This window comes from Alligator mississippiensis, chromosome 2 (genome assembly GCF_030867095.1).
Source record: "Alligator mississippiensis isolate rAllMis1 chromosome 2, rAllMis1, whole genome shotgun sequence".
NCBI lineage: Eukaryota > Metazoa > Chordata > Crocodylia > Alligatoridae > Alligator > Alligator mississippiensis.
In genome coordinates, this window is record NC_081825.1 from 282,589,767 (window position 1) to 282,604,994 (window position 15,228).

The following is a 15,228-nucleotide window of genomic DNA, read 5'->3' on the forward strand; positions in this document are numbered from 1 at the left end:
TCGTGAGCATTGTTTAATTAATTATAATACAGTAGAAGCCACAACTGAATTTTAGCTAGAGTCCCATTGTGCCAGGCATTTGGGCTAGCATTGTTCATATAATGTCAGACAGTTTCTGCCTTATGAGCTTCAACTTAAATAGATAAGACAGACAGCCAGAGAGAGGAAAAGTGATTAGTACCATTATATAGAGTTAACAGAGGCACAGGCAATTAGTAGCCATGCCTTTATTTGCACCCATTTTTCCTCAGTCATAACTCTCTATTCAAATACAGAGGCTTGGGCTCAAAAAAGGTGCTACACTTACTCACTGTTCATTTTCTAGAACTCAGCTTGAGTTAATCAACATGAACAATGTTCATTAACTACAGAAACAGCTATCCTTAAGCATTGCACCTCATTAAGGCTCATTATCTTGTTATGGAAAGTTTCTTTTTCCTCTAATAGCGACCTCTAAATGGAAAGGAGCTAGTCAGTTGAGTTGTTTTAGAAGCCTTGAAGTTGACTACTTCTAGTAGTTTCACAAATTATGCAGATAGACAAGATATAGCTGAGTTATAAGGTAGACAGTGGGGCTGAAAAGTGCTGTGTACAGACAGTTTATCTGATATGCAAGTAGCCAATGTTTATTACATTGTGAGCAATAAGTAACACATTAGAACTAGCACTGTGTTATTGCAGATATGCAATACTAACCAATTGCCCATCAAGAATGATGGGGTGGGGGAGCGTGTGGAGTCAGAGCCCCATGACCCCCTTTGTCTGGGCCTGCTCCCCCCTTCCCTCCTGCTGCTTGGGGTCTCCCTGCTCCCCGTCACAGCCCAAGGGTAGGGTAAACCTGGGCCGTGGTTGCAGGGGGACAGGAGGAGCAGGGGAGGAGCTGGCATGGGGGGGAGAGGTGGGGGATGGGGGAGCAGAGGAATGCCAGGGAAATCTGACTTGGGGTGTGCCTCTGCAAATAGAGGAACCCAAGTCAGCGCTCCTGGGGCTTCAGGGGCCCAATCCTGTGCACAGTGGCAATGGGAGTTGCTGGGATGTGTAGGATCAGGCCTCTGAAGCCCCAGGAATGCCTGCCTTGGGCAGCTGGAGAAGGCAGGCACATTTGGGCTTCCTGCACTCTCCCATCTTAAAACTAACAGACACACACCACAGAAGAGTGGTACAAATTCATACTACCTGTCATGGACGCAAATCTTGGCCATTTGTGGAGTGACAGGGAGCATAGATGTCTGTTTGCTTGACCTCTGTGCTGCCATAAAGCTTTCTATGGCAGCACAAAAGTAAGGTATGTTTCTAGCCTAATACTGAAAATATTTGCACTTCACTCTAAAATGTATCTTTATTTAAACACACATGGCTTTAGTATGTTTTTATAATAAAAGGGAAAATGAGATATTTGGGTAACAATTTATTTTTTATACTTATTACACTGAAATCAGAATTGAAATGCAGATTTTTATAAATCAGAGTCATATGTGCCAATAGGTACAGGGAACAGTTTATAATAAACTCCCAGTATAGTTCTTAAAGACTCAATATGATCAGATTTTAATTTTCCAGCACATAATAGACCTGATATTCAGTTATGTTAAGGCCCTTTTGTACTGCTCTAGCCTTTAAGTAGACATAAATATAGTTAAACACCAGAAAAGTGTAAGGGGACCTTAAAGAGTGAGATTGGTTATACAGATGGTATAAATCTGTCATTCTTTCTTTTAATTATCTTTTAATCTTTTAGTAATTAATTAAGTAGTAATAAAATCTAAATGTTTACAGCAAGATCAATGTTGACCTTGCTGCGTATTTACTATTGGAAATACTTTTGTTCAGTTTGCTACAGATAGTTTAGAAAGTAAGTTAGCTTCATATTCTATTTTTTTTTCTTTATTTGAAACATGGAAAGTTGCTTGTTTTGACCTCACAAACACTGTTTCAGAACTATTGTAGATTTGAATTCCTCGCTGAATCACTTTCTGTGTTTACAACAGGTGGTTTGTGTTTGACACAGAAACAAAAGATTTGGTTACTGTGCACACAGATGGAAACGAACAGCTGTCGGTTATGCGTTACTCACCAGGTTTGACACAGTCTCTTAGAAGTTTTTTAAGTGATTTAATTTTATAAACGTTTTATTCTTCAAAAATCTCCAATATCATATTTAAACTAGGTATAGAAATAACTGATTAAATCCTGACCCAACTGAGTCAATGGGAGTTTTGCCACTGACCTCAGTGAAGCCAGGATCTCTGATTTCTTATTTTTTGGATCTTAATGTATTGTATGATTTACTAGCATAGAGAAGACAAGTGCAAAACTGTGCTTCCCTACATAAGTTCATGTAGAACCATGATCAGGTTAATCTTCCACGACCATGGTTTCCTCTTAGTTGTCTTACGACATTTTAACTGCGGTATTCACTATATAAAGCTGTTTCAGTGAAATGTACGTGAATGTATAAACAGAATTTTCCTCTTTTATTTTTCTTAGTCTTTACTTTTTGTTAAAAAAGGTTTAAGGACAAGGGTCATTGTCCATGGAACATTAGTACTTCCTAAACTATTTTGGTTTCTTTTTGAGAGGTATAATTTTAATATTTTGTTTGTTTATAGATGGAAACTTCTTGGCAATAGGTTCCCATGACAACTGTATCTATATATATGGTGTTAATGAAAATGGAAGAAAATATACTAGAATTGGCAAATGCTCAGTAAGTAACTTATTCTGATTCACTAGAAACAAACTGCCTTGTAATTTTTGTAATGTATAGTAATATTATCATGTTGGGAGCTGCTGTTAAAATTAATACAATATTCTTCTCAGGGTCATTCCAGCTTCATTACTCATTTGGACTGGTCTGTTAATTCACAGTACCTTGTGTCTAATTCAGGGGACTATGAAATCCTATACTGTGAGTAATCAGTTATTTTTCTGTGCTTTATATAGAATTCATTTTAGGTGAGCTAATGCAGTTAAAATTTAAATAGGATCATATAATTATTGTGATGGGACATATATAATTATTTTGCTCCGATCAATTCCTACATAGCTATAAAATTAAAAATATTGTTTGCTGCTTTTTCTGTAGGGATTCCCTCTGCTTGTAAACAAGTAGTGAGTGTGGAAGCTACTAGAGATATAGAATGGGCTACTTATACCTGTACTTTAGGATTCCATGTTTTTGGTAAGTTTCTATCCTTAAACTTACATTCTTTGCTTTTACATTTAACTAGCATTCAGAGTGTCAAGTTTTTCATTTAAAACACAACTCTTCAAATTTCACAGGACAAATATTAAATTTCTATTAATCATTTCTATCAGAAACAAGTGGTGCTTAAACATTATAGCATTTTATAGCTTATTACTGTAACTGTTGTGAGTTTCTGCTTTATTCTGCTCTGAGTGGGAGTGTGCCATTGTAATTTTAAACCTCTTTATTCAGGTTGAATGTTACAGAGGTTTAGCTCCACTATACCAGTATAGGAGCAGATGAAACTGCTACAGTGGTTCAGTTCAGGTGCACTCCCAAGCAGTAAGTTCTCCTTCCCCTGTCTTTAAGAAGATGTATTGTATTGTCTGTCCATAGCTTCAGTCTTCTTATTTTAATCCAGAAAACCTCTGATTCCTGGTGGCTTCAGATAAAACTATTTAAGTGCAACATAAGTGGAAACCATCACAAAGTAGCCACTATGACAGACTTGTAACAGTGTGACCTAATTATGGGATCATTGTTGTTTTTATTGTGGTAACATTAAATAAATCAGTCAGGGTCAAGTTCCATTATGCACTGTGCTGTACAGGTTTCCCTTGCTTTTTGCGGGTTCTGTACATGCGAATTCACTCTAATGCAATGACCCTTTTTATACCAAAAATTCATTATATGTGAGGTGAATTCACTCTTATGTGATTGGTGTGGTGGAAGCCCACAGTCAGCTGCTTTATGTGGTGCATTGTGGGAATGACGCACATCAAAATATAGTCTCCTGTGTGGATCTGTGCTCCTCGCTCGTTGTCTGCGATACATGTTTCTGTAGTTACCATCCACATTATGATAGTTCACTGTGCTTGTGTGTACTGTCTGCTGTTGGTGCATACCAAAGTTGTGTTGTAAAAGTGGCAGAAATGGGCCTGGGGGTCAGTACAGTTGAGGTCTTGGAACGTATCCCTATTTGTTACATTGTAAAGTGGGTTCCCTTTATGCAAATTTGAGTTATGCGTCTTTTTCCAGGAACACATGTACAGCATAAAGTGAGGGAAACCTATACAAACATGTAGAAGAGAATCCTTCGCCCAAAGACCTTACAGTATAAATTGAGATAATATATAGAAGCATGCAAAATTAGCAAAAGAAGGGAACAATGGGCTGTGTGAGACATAAAGAAGGTGAACTGTTGAAAATGCTTTTGATTTTCTTCATTTATGTTGATGGTATTTTGTATTTTACATTTTATATAAATAATCTCTCACCCCACTTTAGTGATGTACCATGGGTCTCCAGGGCACACCCCACCCCTTGTCCATGGCTGATCACCAAGCACTGGGGAGGAGGGGTCTACTAGCCCGGGTGGGGGGGGGGCGGGGCGGCAGCGATCTGCTGGAACTGGATGCGTTCAAGTCAGCAGACCTGGATGAGCTCCATCCGAGGGTACTGAAGGCACTGGCTGACGTCATTGCACAGCCACTGGCAGGAATATATGAACGCTCATGGCACATGGGCCAGGTCCCGGAGGACTGGAAAAGGTCCATTGTAGTCCCCATTTTCAAGAAGGGGAGGAAGGAGGACCCAGGCAACTATAGGCCAGTCAGTCTCACCTCCATCCTAGGCAAAGTCTTTGAAAAAATTATCAAGGCTCACATTTGCGAGAGCCCGGCAGGAAAATTATGCTGAGGGGAAACCAGCACGGGTTCATAGCAGGTAGATCATGCCTGACTAATCTAGTCTCTTTCTATGACCAGGTTACAAAACACCTGGACACTGGAGTAGGGGTTGATGTCGTTTACTTAGACTTCAGGAAGGCCTTCAATACGGTATCCCACACCATACTGGTGAACAAGTTAAGAGGCTGTGACTTGGATGACTACACAGTCCGGTGGGTGGCGAATTGGCTAGAGGGTCGCACCCAGAGAGTCGTAGTGGATGGGTCGGTATCGACCTGGAAGGGTGTGGGCAGTGGGGTCCTGCAGGGCTCGGTCCTTGGACCAATACTCTTCAATGTCTTCATCAGCGACTTGGACGAGGGAGTGAAGTATACTCTGTCCAAGTTTGCGGATGACACAAAACTGTGGGGAGAAGTGGACACGCCGGAGGGCAGGGAACAACTACAAGCAGACCTGGACAGGTTGGACATATGGGCGGAAAACAACAGAATGCAATTCAACAAGGAGAAATGCAAAGTGCTGCACCTAGGGAGGAAAAATGTCCAGCATACCTACTGCCTAGGAAATGACCTGCTTGGTGGAACGGAAGTGGAAAGGGATCTTGGAGTCCTAGTGGACTCCAAGATGAACGTGAGTTGTCAGTGTGACAAAGCCATCAGAAAAGCTAATGGCACTTTATCGTGCATCAGCAGATGCATGGCGAATAGATCCAAGGAGGTGATACTTCCCCTCTATCGGGCGCTGGTCAGACCTCAGTTGGAATACTGCGTACCCATGATGGTCTGGGTACTCTACCACCTCTTGGTGGTGTTTTGGCATAATGTAATCCCTAAAATTGGGATTGGAAACTGGCTAATGTGGTCCCAATTTTCAAGAAAGGGAGGAAGGAGGACCCAAGTAACTATAGGCCTGTAAGCCTCACCTCAGTGCTTGGGAAAATCTTGGAGAGAATCATCAAGGAGCACAGCTTTGGGGGGCCAGCAGGGGAGATCATGCTCAGGGGCAATCAGCATGGGTTCATCAAAGGCAGGTGCTGCCTGACCAACCTGATTGCCTTCTTTGACCAAGTAACTAAATCCTTGGATGATGGTGTCACCGTGGACCTAGTCTTTCTAGACTTTAAGAAGGCCTTTGACACTGTCTCTCACCCCATCCTCATCAATAAATTAAGCGACTGTGGCATTAGTGCCTGTACAGTTGGATGGGTAAAAAATTGGCTGGTGGGGTGCACCCAGAGAGTAGTAGTGGATGGGTTGTATTCAACCTGGCGAGATGTGAGCAGTGGGGTCCCCCAGGGCTTGGTCCTCGGGCCCGCAATGTTAAACATCTTCATCAGCGACTCAGACAAGGGGATGGAAAGCACACTGTCCAAGTTTGCTGATGACACTAAAATGTGGGGCAAGGTGGACACACTTGAAGGGAGAGAGAGGGCTGCAACTAGATTTAGACTACAAAAGTGGGAAGATGAGAATAGGATGGAGTTCAACATAGACAAATGCAGGGTGCTACACCTTGGGAGAAGGAATCCACAGCATACATACAGGCTGGGGAGTTCCCTTCTTGAAAGCACAGAGGTGGAAAGGGATCTTGGAGTCATTATTGACTCCAAGATGAACATGAGCCGCCAATGCTATACCGCAGCCAGCAAGGCCAGCCCTACCTTGTCATGCATCCAAAGGTGCATCTCAAGCCGGTCCAGAGAGGTGATCCTCCCCCTCTATGCGACTTTGGTCAGGCCGCAGTTGGAGTACTGCATCCAGTACTGGGCGCCGCACTTCAAAAGGGATGTGGCCAGCCTGGAGAGGGTTCAGAGGAGGGCCACCCGCTTGGTGAGAGGGCAGCAAGACAGGCCCTATGAGGAGAGACTGAGGGACCTGAACCTGTTCAGCCTCAGCAAGAGGAGGCTGAGGGGGCACCTGGTGGCTGCCCACAAGCTCATCAGGGGAGATCAACAGCAAATAGAAAGAGACCTATTCTCCCCAGCACCACCTGGGGTGACAAGGAACAATGGTAATAAGCTGATGGAGAACAGGTTTAGGTTAGAGATCAGAAGGCAATATTTTACAGTTAGGGTTGCCAAAATCTGGAACCAACTTTCTAGGGAAGTGGTCCTCGCCCCTAACTGGGCAAATTCAAGAGGAAGTTGGACAATCACCTGTCTGGGGTCTTGTGAACCCAGCATTCATTCCTGCCTGTGGCAGAGGGTCAGGCTAGATGCTCTGTTCAGGTCCTTCCTGACCCTAGCTACTATGAAACTATGAAAAGGCAAGGGTTGTACTTGGAACCTTTAACAGCATATGCATAGACGATTCTTTCCAGGGACAAGTTATGAAACAGTTCCAAATCAGTGAAATTTTTGGAATGGTTCAGGTGTTTTCTGTACACACCCTGAGGTTATGGACAGTTAGAATAGTTTAAATGCAGTTTTAACCTGAAGCAGGCAGGCCTGTTAAACTGGTTTAAATCCACCTGGAACATCTCAAAATCAAGTAATATTTTGAATCAGTTCACGGAGAACTGATTCAGTGTTATGTTATGTTATGTTATGTTATGTTATGTTATGTTATGTTATGTTATGTTATGTGTGGACACAAAGTGGTACATGACATGGGTTTGGTTGGTCCTCCAGGCATCCCGCACTGCATTGCTCCTGAACCCCAGCCCCCACTGCTGTAATTAATTGCTCTGCTATGTAGCCAGAACTCTACTGACCTCTTTTTTCCCCCTTTTGTTGGCACTTTTTTATCAATGAGATCTCCCAACTGCATGGTTGGAATAAAAGATATCACCCCAAGTAAATCCTTGCCCCTTTCAATTCCTGGACCCTCATGGCTACAACATTACTTTAATGCTACTATATCAAATGAACACTTCTTTATCTTTCTCATGCATGTCCCTCTTCATTTTTTTGTGCTTTCCTGGCTTACAAATAGACACTTGCAGAGTCTTGGTGAAATCAGTGGGACTTTGGGGAATAATACTTTCCTATTTTGCCATTTTGTTTGTAGTAACCACAAAACTGTTTTGATTTATTCTGTATATCATATTTATACAAAATATAAGGTGCGTCAGTGATTAAAACCTGAAACCACTTTCTGCTTAAGGTTTTGCAACCTGTATGGGTTTATAAGCAGGGGAAGTCACTTAATTATGATATTTAGTGTTCCAGTTCTAAATATTTAACAAAACAAAGAAAAATCAACTTGTTCTGAGTGGACTCTTATAGTTAAGTAGCCTTTTTTGCTGAGTGAGGGAGCAGATAAAATCTGAAGTACAAAAGTCAATAAAAAACACTTAGGATGCAGAAAAGTCTGTATATGACTGTACAAACAGTAAAGTTTTCATATCCATTTGTGTTGTATTATGTTTTACACCACACAAGCATTCATGGACTTTACAGACCATATATGCAAATATGGTCCATGCACTGAAGAGCTAACAACCTAATTTAGAGGTTAATTGGGCCAGATCCAGAGTGGGGAAGTGGCATTCCCCTTTCATTCCCCTTTCAGTCAATGCTGTGGGAACAAATGAAGGACTTTTTTTAAGTCCCCAAAGGAAGTAAGAATCCCCCCTCCTCCCACTCCTTTCTCTATAGCGTGTTGTGTCCCCTCCCAGCTCCCTCATCCACTGCTCCTGATATCTCAGCTGATCTGGGTGGGTAGAGGAGGGGGAGGCTCAGCAGCCTCACTTGCTCCGCTGCAGCTGGGCTCCACAGCAAGCCATGCTCAGCCAGGGACAGCAGCAGTAGCAGTCAGGTTTCTCTTCCCTGCCTGGTCTCCCCAGGTGTTCCCTGTCACCTGGGAGCAGGTGCGAGAGGGAGTGGGGAAGAGAACCTGCATGGTGCTGTTGTCTCTGACTGAGCCTGGCTCCATATGCAGCCTGGCTGGAGTGGGGCAGCCTTCCTGGCTGGAGTGGGGCAGCCTTCCTGCCCCCAGATCACCCCCACACAGTAGGGGTAGTGACAGCAGTGGGCAGGGGAGAGGGGCAATGGGAGGGAACAGCTGGGAAGGGGAGAAGTCATGCTGCTAAACACAAGGGAGAAAGGAGGAAGGAAGGAAGATTCTTACCTGATTGAGGGACTTAAGAAAAGGCCATGGCTGCTGGTCCTGTGGGACAGTCTGCTGGCCCCAGTGGTGTGGGGTAGTTGGGAGCGGGGATGGGGCCATCCCTGCAGCACTAGTTGCTGGTTCCCCACCCCATCCTACAAGATCCTGGATGCACCCATAGGTATGAGAGCAACAATCAGTACTGGTCTGCAGTGAGTAACAAAAGCATTTAACAACTCCATTATAACATGGTTATATCTTGTTGATGCCTCCATTAATTATGTTATCAATATTTTAATAATGTCATTTCTTGTAAGCAACCAAAGTGGTACTTTAGATTGGATTTGTGTGAAAAAAGTGCAGTGGGCTGTATATTGTAATAATCTTCCAGTGAGCTGTATAAGGCCTATGGCTACTGGCTGTCTGGGCACTCAGGGTGCCACAGTTTTCCCACACTCTGGCTGTTGCGGGCCTCCTGTGGACTTCCTGCACTCTAGGTGCTGCAGACAAAGGGCCTGGGGTGCCAGCAGTGGTGAAGGTGTGAGCAGTGGTCGCTGACAGTCTGCCCTGCTTCCCCCCTTCCCCTCCCCTGTCATGGGGGTGAAGAGGAAGAGAACAGAGGCAAAGGGCTGAGCAATCCCCTCTTGTGCCCCCTGGCTGGAAAGCACTGCTGTTGCCTGCTAGTGCAGCAGTTTTGAAGGGGAGTAGGGGGTTGTATATCTGTTATCAGTTGAAATGTTCCATTTTTTTAAATGTTTCAAATGTCTGTCTACACCCTCAGATCGTCATTCTTATTTATAAGCTTAAAGTTAGGCAAATACATTTAGGGCCTAAATCACTAGTCGTGTTTTTAGGTTTTTTATTTACAGTGACCTCATAGCTTAGGTTTTTGTTAGGACATCAATTAACACGTGTATCTTGTATGCATAGCAAAAATATTTAATCAGTTACTCCATTTTTAGGTGTATGGCCAGAAGGTTCAGATGGAACAGATATCAATGCTGTCTGTCGATCACATGGCAGAAAACTGCTATCAACAGGGGATGATTTTGGCAAAGTACATCTCTTTTCCTATCCATGTTCACAATTTAGGGTAAGGAATTTGCTTTGGTAGTGTCTGGTCTGGCAAAGCCTTACAAGCATTGGAAATGTTACTCTCCTAAGTAAAAGGAAAATACAATAAACTACAAGTAAAAAAAAAAAAAATCTATACAATTCTTTATATGAGTAAAATACTATACATAGATAAAGGTGTGTGTAACTTGATTATAAAGCATGCATTTTAAAACCACCTGATTGAATTAATAGAAATAATGCAACAGTTTATAGTAGTTTAAGTGCTGTACATCACTAAACATTTTTTTAAAGTAATTTATAGTTTCTTCACTAATAACCTCCTATATTGGTGTTTTCCAGGCTCCGAGCCATGTATATGGTGGACATAGTAGTCATGTAACTAATGTAGATTTTCTATGTGAAGACACCCATCTCATCTCCACAGGTGGAAAAGATACAAGTATTATGCAATGGCGAGTTATATAGAAGAATCAGCAGTGTGAACACGCATAATCGTGAGATGACCATGCACAGAAGTTCTGTATAAACTGTATATTTAAAACTTAACAGTATGTTTGCAGTTTAGCCTGGTCACTGTGATTTTCTTTAAAAATTCTTACAAACCTCAGGAAAATTAAGCCCTGTGCTGGTTACCTTACTCAGTTCAGTGATTAAGTGTCACATCTTAAGAATGATCTTTATTTTTGTTTTATTGTACAATATACAAAGCAGTACAAGCTTAATATAAAAATGTGGCTTGAAAGTTTGCAATACAGTGATATCAACAGAACCGGTAATTATCTTAATTCTTTTCTATAAACTCTACTAAAATGGTCACAAAAATGCCTTTCAACATACTGTATATACATGCTTAATTGTTTCACTATCTACACTTTGTACTGTATATCTACCTTATTTAGAAAATCTGTGGCAACACTGAGGTACTGAGTTGTTTCTGATAGACAGTGATGAACTGATACTAAAAGTATCAAGAAAGCTGGAAGACACACAATAATTAAAATGTCTAAATATGAAAATGTAAATGTTAGAATTTAATCATTTGCATTTTCTAGGAAATAGCATACGTTATATATCACCAATGAGGAGTTATATTTCCTTTCACATAGCTGGTTATGCCCCAATGTAACTTGAATATCTCAGCAGGGTTTACAGATGTGTATCTGGTTCAGGTGTTCCAAGTAAGTTTAAATTAAAAATCTTTTTTACTTGTATATGAACAGTTTCTTATTAAAAAACACAAACAAAACTTGACCACATCCCAATTAATGATTGATATATTTAACTAATATGTATATTAATCAGCATGATGCTATAATGTACATGTATAAGAGTTTAGCAATTCATAACAAATGGTAAGGCAATCTAGGCTTTACTTTTTTATGCTTATGGATATTGTATATTTGTATTTTAAGACCAAGTAGACCAAGTCTAAAGATATCTTTTTAAGTGTACCCACAAACCTGCAGCGGGTAAAGGAAGTCTTTGAAGCCTACATGAAATATTAATGTGTAACTTCTGGCCCCTGTGTTTTGTGCATGGATGGATATTTATAGTATGAAATAAGATTGTGTTTTGCAATGAACTAATAATGGAGGTGATATAAAATGGGTAAAGAAGGCCTTATCAATTTTGATTGTGACAGACTGAAATTTCTTGTTTACCTTGAGGAATGTATCTAAAGAATTTTAAAAGAGCAGAGTTACAAGCAAACTCTGAAAAGTTAATATTAAAATTTTGCTTGTAATGGGCAGTAAAAATGTTAATTCTTTGAACTCTAAAGCACTGGTTGTTTAGAGTGGGTTAAATGAAATAGAATCAGTAAATTTTGAAACCTTTTTTTATTACATCTCCAGCCTGCTACACTGAAAGTGCAGGGCACCAATAAACATGTATCAAAGTGAAATGTTTTGATGTATTTTTACTGTGCAGTTAATTTACTTCTATATTAAAGTTTTACTAAGATGTATTTTCATTTAATGGGACACATTTGTAAATTCCGAATGAAATTTTCATGTACATAGGTTATTTAGGAATAAAAGCTGAGTTTTGTGTATGTAAGATATACATACACAAAACTCAGCTTTTTCAGGTCAGGTTTTGCAGTCTCTCTTTCATCCTCAGCTTTGAGTTAAAAAATAACTTAGATAATTTTAAATTTTGTCATGTAAAATGACACCGTAATCCTACTAAAGTCAGCAGCACCCACAAAATGTATTTATCCTCCACCAGCCACACTCTGACTGCAGAGGGCCCCTTCGCAGAAATGCTTTTTTACTGTCCCTATATATGTGCTCAGGGTCTTTTCTGACAGCCTTCAAGTTCCTCAGATCATCCTCTACAGTACCACGTCTTCCAGGATCAATACTGACTTAGGAGACCTAAACTTCCTGCCACATTATTTCCCGCTCTCATGAAACGACGTACGCCTAGGGTTAGGAATCTTTTCTGGCTGTGGGCTAGAATAACCAATCCTGGGTTGGAGGTGGGTGGTCACTAGGACTTGCTGCCACTTGTGCTTGTCTCCCTGGCAGCATAAGGGAAACACTTGCAGCAAGCCTTTGTCCTTATGGTGGCAAGGGGAGAGCACCTGCAGAAGGCCCCTCCACTGCCAAATGCTGCCAAAGCCCTACCTCCATAAGCCATACCCAGCCTCTGGGCTGTAGGTTGCTGACCCCTGATATAGGCCATTAACATTTGGAACTGGATGCTTATGTGCTCCTGATCTTGTTTACAAGCTTTTGAACTTCCTAGGATCTGCAGATGACCTGTTGCTTCTCACAAACTCTTTACGATAATCAGAAGTCAGGTTTTTCAGTCTCTCTTTCATCCTGTGCCTTCTTCAGTTATCTTGGGTTTTAACATGTCTACCCTTCCATCCTTCCATTCTTTATAAAAAGTAAGAATTTTTGTCAGTCCATCTGAGAATCGCAGATCAAGGGAGATTGGATATAGTGACAATCTATAGATATAGATATATCCTTCCTGTACTTCTGCTATTGAATAAACCTATGTTTCTTTGTGGACTTGTGAGGAATGCATGGGCAAATGTGCTGACCTGGGCCAAGAATACTGATCCTAGAAGGTGATCTTTTAGAAAGAGGCAAGCAATCTTTGGAGTGGTACCTTTTATTTGACCAACTGCATGGTTTGACTAAGTTAACTGAACTTTCAAATACAAAGCATTCTTCCTCATGTCTGGACCCATCACACTAATCCTACCAACCTTAGGAAGTCATTCACTTGCTTAAAAATAACTTCTTTATCTTTGCGTTTGTAATTTTCTGGATGAAGAACTGAAAACTAAGGAGCAGGGAGAAGAAAGAGGAAAAAGCAAACCACAACAAAAAAAACCCTGTTTCCAGCAAATCTGAACAAAAAATGTTTTGGTTCAAATTATTTGTCAAAATATGGAAAGCTTAAGCTCTGTGTAATTAGTAGCATTTCCTATGTCATCCCAGGAAAGCATGAATGAGATCAGTTTTTCAAAAAGTATTAATTTAGAAAATGTAGTCGCTTTTTAGCATTCTTTTTTATCACAAGTAATTTGATACAAATTCACAGGGGAAACATCCTTTTATAAAGTCTGACAGCTTCCACTTCATGCAGCTCTGTTCTGAGATGTAAGCATTTTACTGAACTGGAGTCCTTCACAAAGAACTAGATCATATCTTCAAAAATCTCACAGATAGTGAGAGAGATTACTTACGAGGCAGTGGAGGTATCTGATACTTACAAGAATCTTAACAAGAGAAAGTCGCCTTCCACATGATGGTGAATTTGCATTTGTGGCTGGATAGGTTCAGGTGAATGGCCACATCCTAGGTATGACCCTTCCCAGTATGACCCATCCCAGTATGACCCTTCAGCATCTACTGGGATTTCCCTCATAAGATAAACATGCACACACATTTTGTTTTACACGCACTCTCACACACTTTTTTTTTTTTTCTACACAGGTGCCTCTTTTGTTCTGAAAAGCCATTGCTGGGGGGAGCTTTGGAGGCATGCACAAATGAGAAAGCACTGAAAGTGTAACTTCCTCCCTTGAGATTAAGGAGGAAATTTGTAGCATGGAACATGGGCATAAATGCTTCAGCCCTTTGGAGTCTTATTAGAATCTACAGAATGATCTCATTGGGGTCACCACTGGTTATGTAATACCAGTCCTCACTGGGCTGATATGAAAATTGAAATGTGTGAAGTTTCCTAGCCCTTACAAGGACTACGGACACCTTGTTGGCACAGTCTGGCTAAGGCCCCTGAATTCCATTCCCATTTTAACTACTGAATTTTGTTATACTAACATTACTTATGAAGGAGTGCTAGCATGTTGGCAAAAGAAATTCTATTCCTTCCCCTTTGTATTGCTATATCATGCTCCAGCTCTTCTGGCTTGTTAGGGACAATTTTCTGGTTCAAAAATAGAGATTTTTAGATCTAATTCCACTCATTTAAACACTTTATCCTCCAAGGGAAGATGATTAAAAGTGAGTAAATCAGGGTGACAGCAGGATGAATTTCTGTGAGACTAAAATGCAAGTGAGGAAAGAATAAGTTCCATCTTTCTTTCCTTCTTTCTGTTCCCTAATTACAACTGAATAGACTTAGTATCTATTTTACAACATCATCAGCAATCCTTCACAGTCTAGGATGATTGTCTTCCATGATTGGGTCTGAAAATGGCTGACAAGGTCTACCCAGGATCGACAGACTGTGTTGCAGCTCAGGCACATTTCTGTGCAGGGTGGGCGACTGGGTTCTTACTTTGGTCCACAACGTGCTGTTTCTGTCACTTCCATTTTTTCATCTGTTGTCATTGTAAGCTTTGAAAGTACTGAGATCCTTGCAGCAGGCTCCCTCCATGTGGGGCAGTTCTGGGCAATAGTCTCCCACAAGTTGATATTGATGTTCCATTTTTTCAAGTTGGCCTTGAGGATGTCCTGAAACATTTTTTCTGCCCTCCTCTTGAGGGTATGCCTTGACTGAGCTGGGAGAATAAAACTTGCTTCAAGAATCTGGAGTTGGACATCTGGATGATGTGGCTGGCCCAGCAAAGTTAATGTTGGATGATCGTTGTCTTGATGCTCATGGTGTTTGCTTGCAAGAGGATGCTAATGTTGGTGCATCTGTCTATCCACAGGATTCAAAGGATCTTCTGCAGGCAGCATTGATGGAATCTTGTCACTTCGGAAGAGGGGTGCAGGTCTAAGAGAAAGTTCCACTTGCT

General features: G+C 41.2%; 1 protein-coding gene across 5 annotated transcripts in view; it reads left to right on the plus strand.

Moving 5' to 3' along the window:
- The window catches only part of EML1 (EMAP like 1), a 207,099-nt gene extending 195,132 nt beyond the window's left edge, over positions 1-11,967 (plus strand). For all 5 annotated transcript variants that reach the window (XM_019481598.2, XM_019481597.2, XM_014596494.3 and 2 more), the window contains 6 exons: positions 1,989-2,077; positions 2,610-2,707; positions 2,821-2,908; positions 3,086-3,181; positions 9,887-10,017; positions 10,341-11,967. In XM_019481598.2, coding sequence (XP_019337143.1) covers positions 1,989-2,077; positions 2,610-2,707; positions 2,821-2,908; positions 3,086-3,181; positions 9,887-10,017; positions 10,341-10,466 — 628 coding nt within the window. In that variant the 3' untranslated portion in view covers positions 10,467-11,967. The remainder of the gene's footprint in view (positions 1-1,988; positions 2,078-2,609; positions 2,708-2,820; positions 2,909-3,085; positions 3,182-9,886; positions 10,018-10,340) is intronic.
- The last annotated feature ends 3,261 nt before the right edge of the window (positions 11,968-15,228 follow it).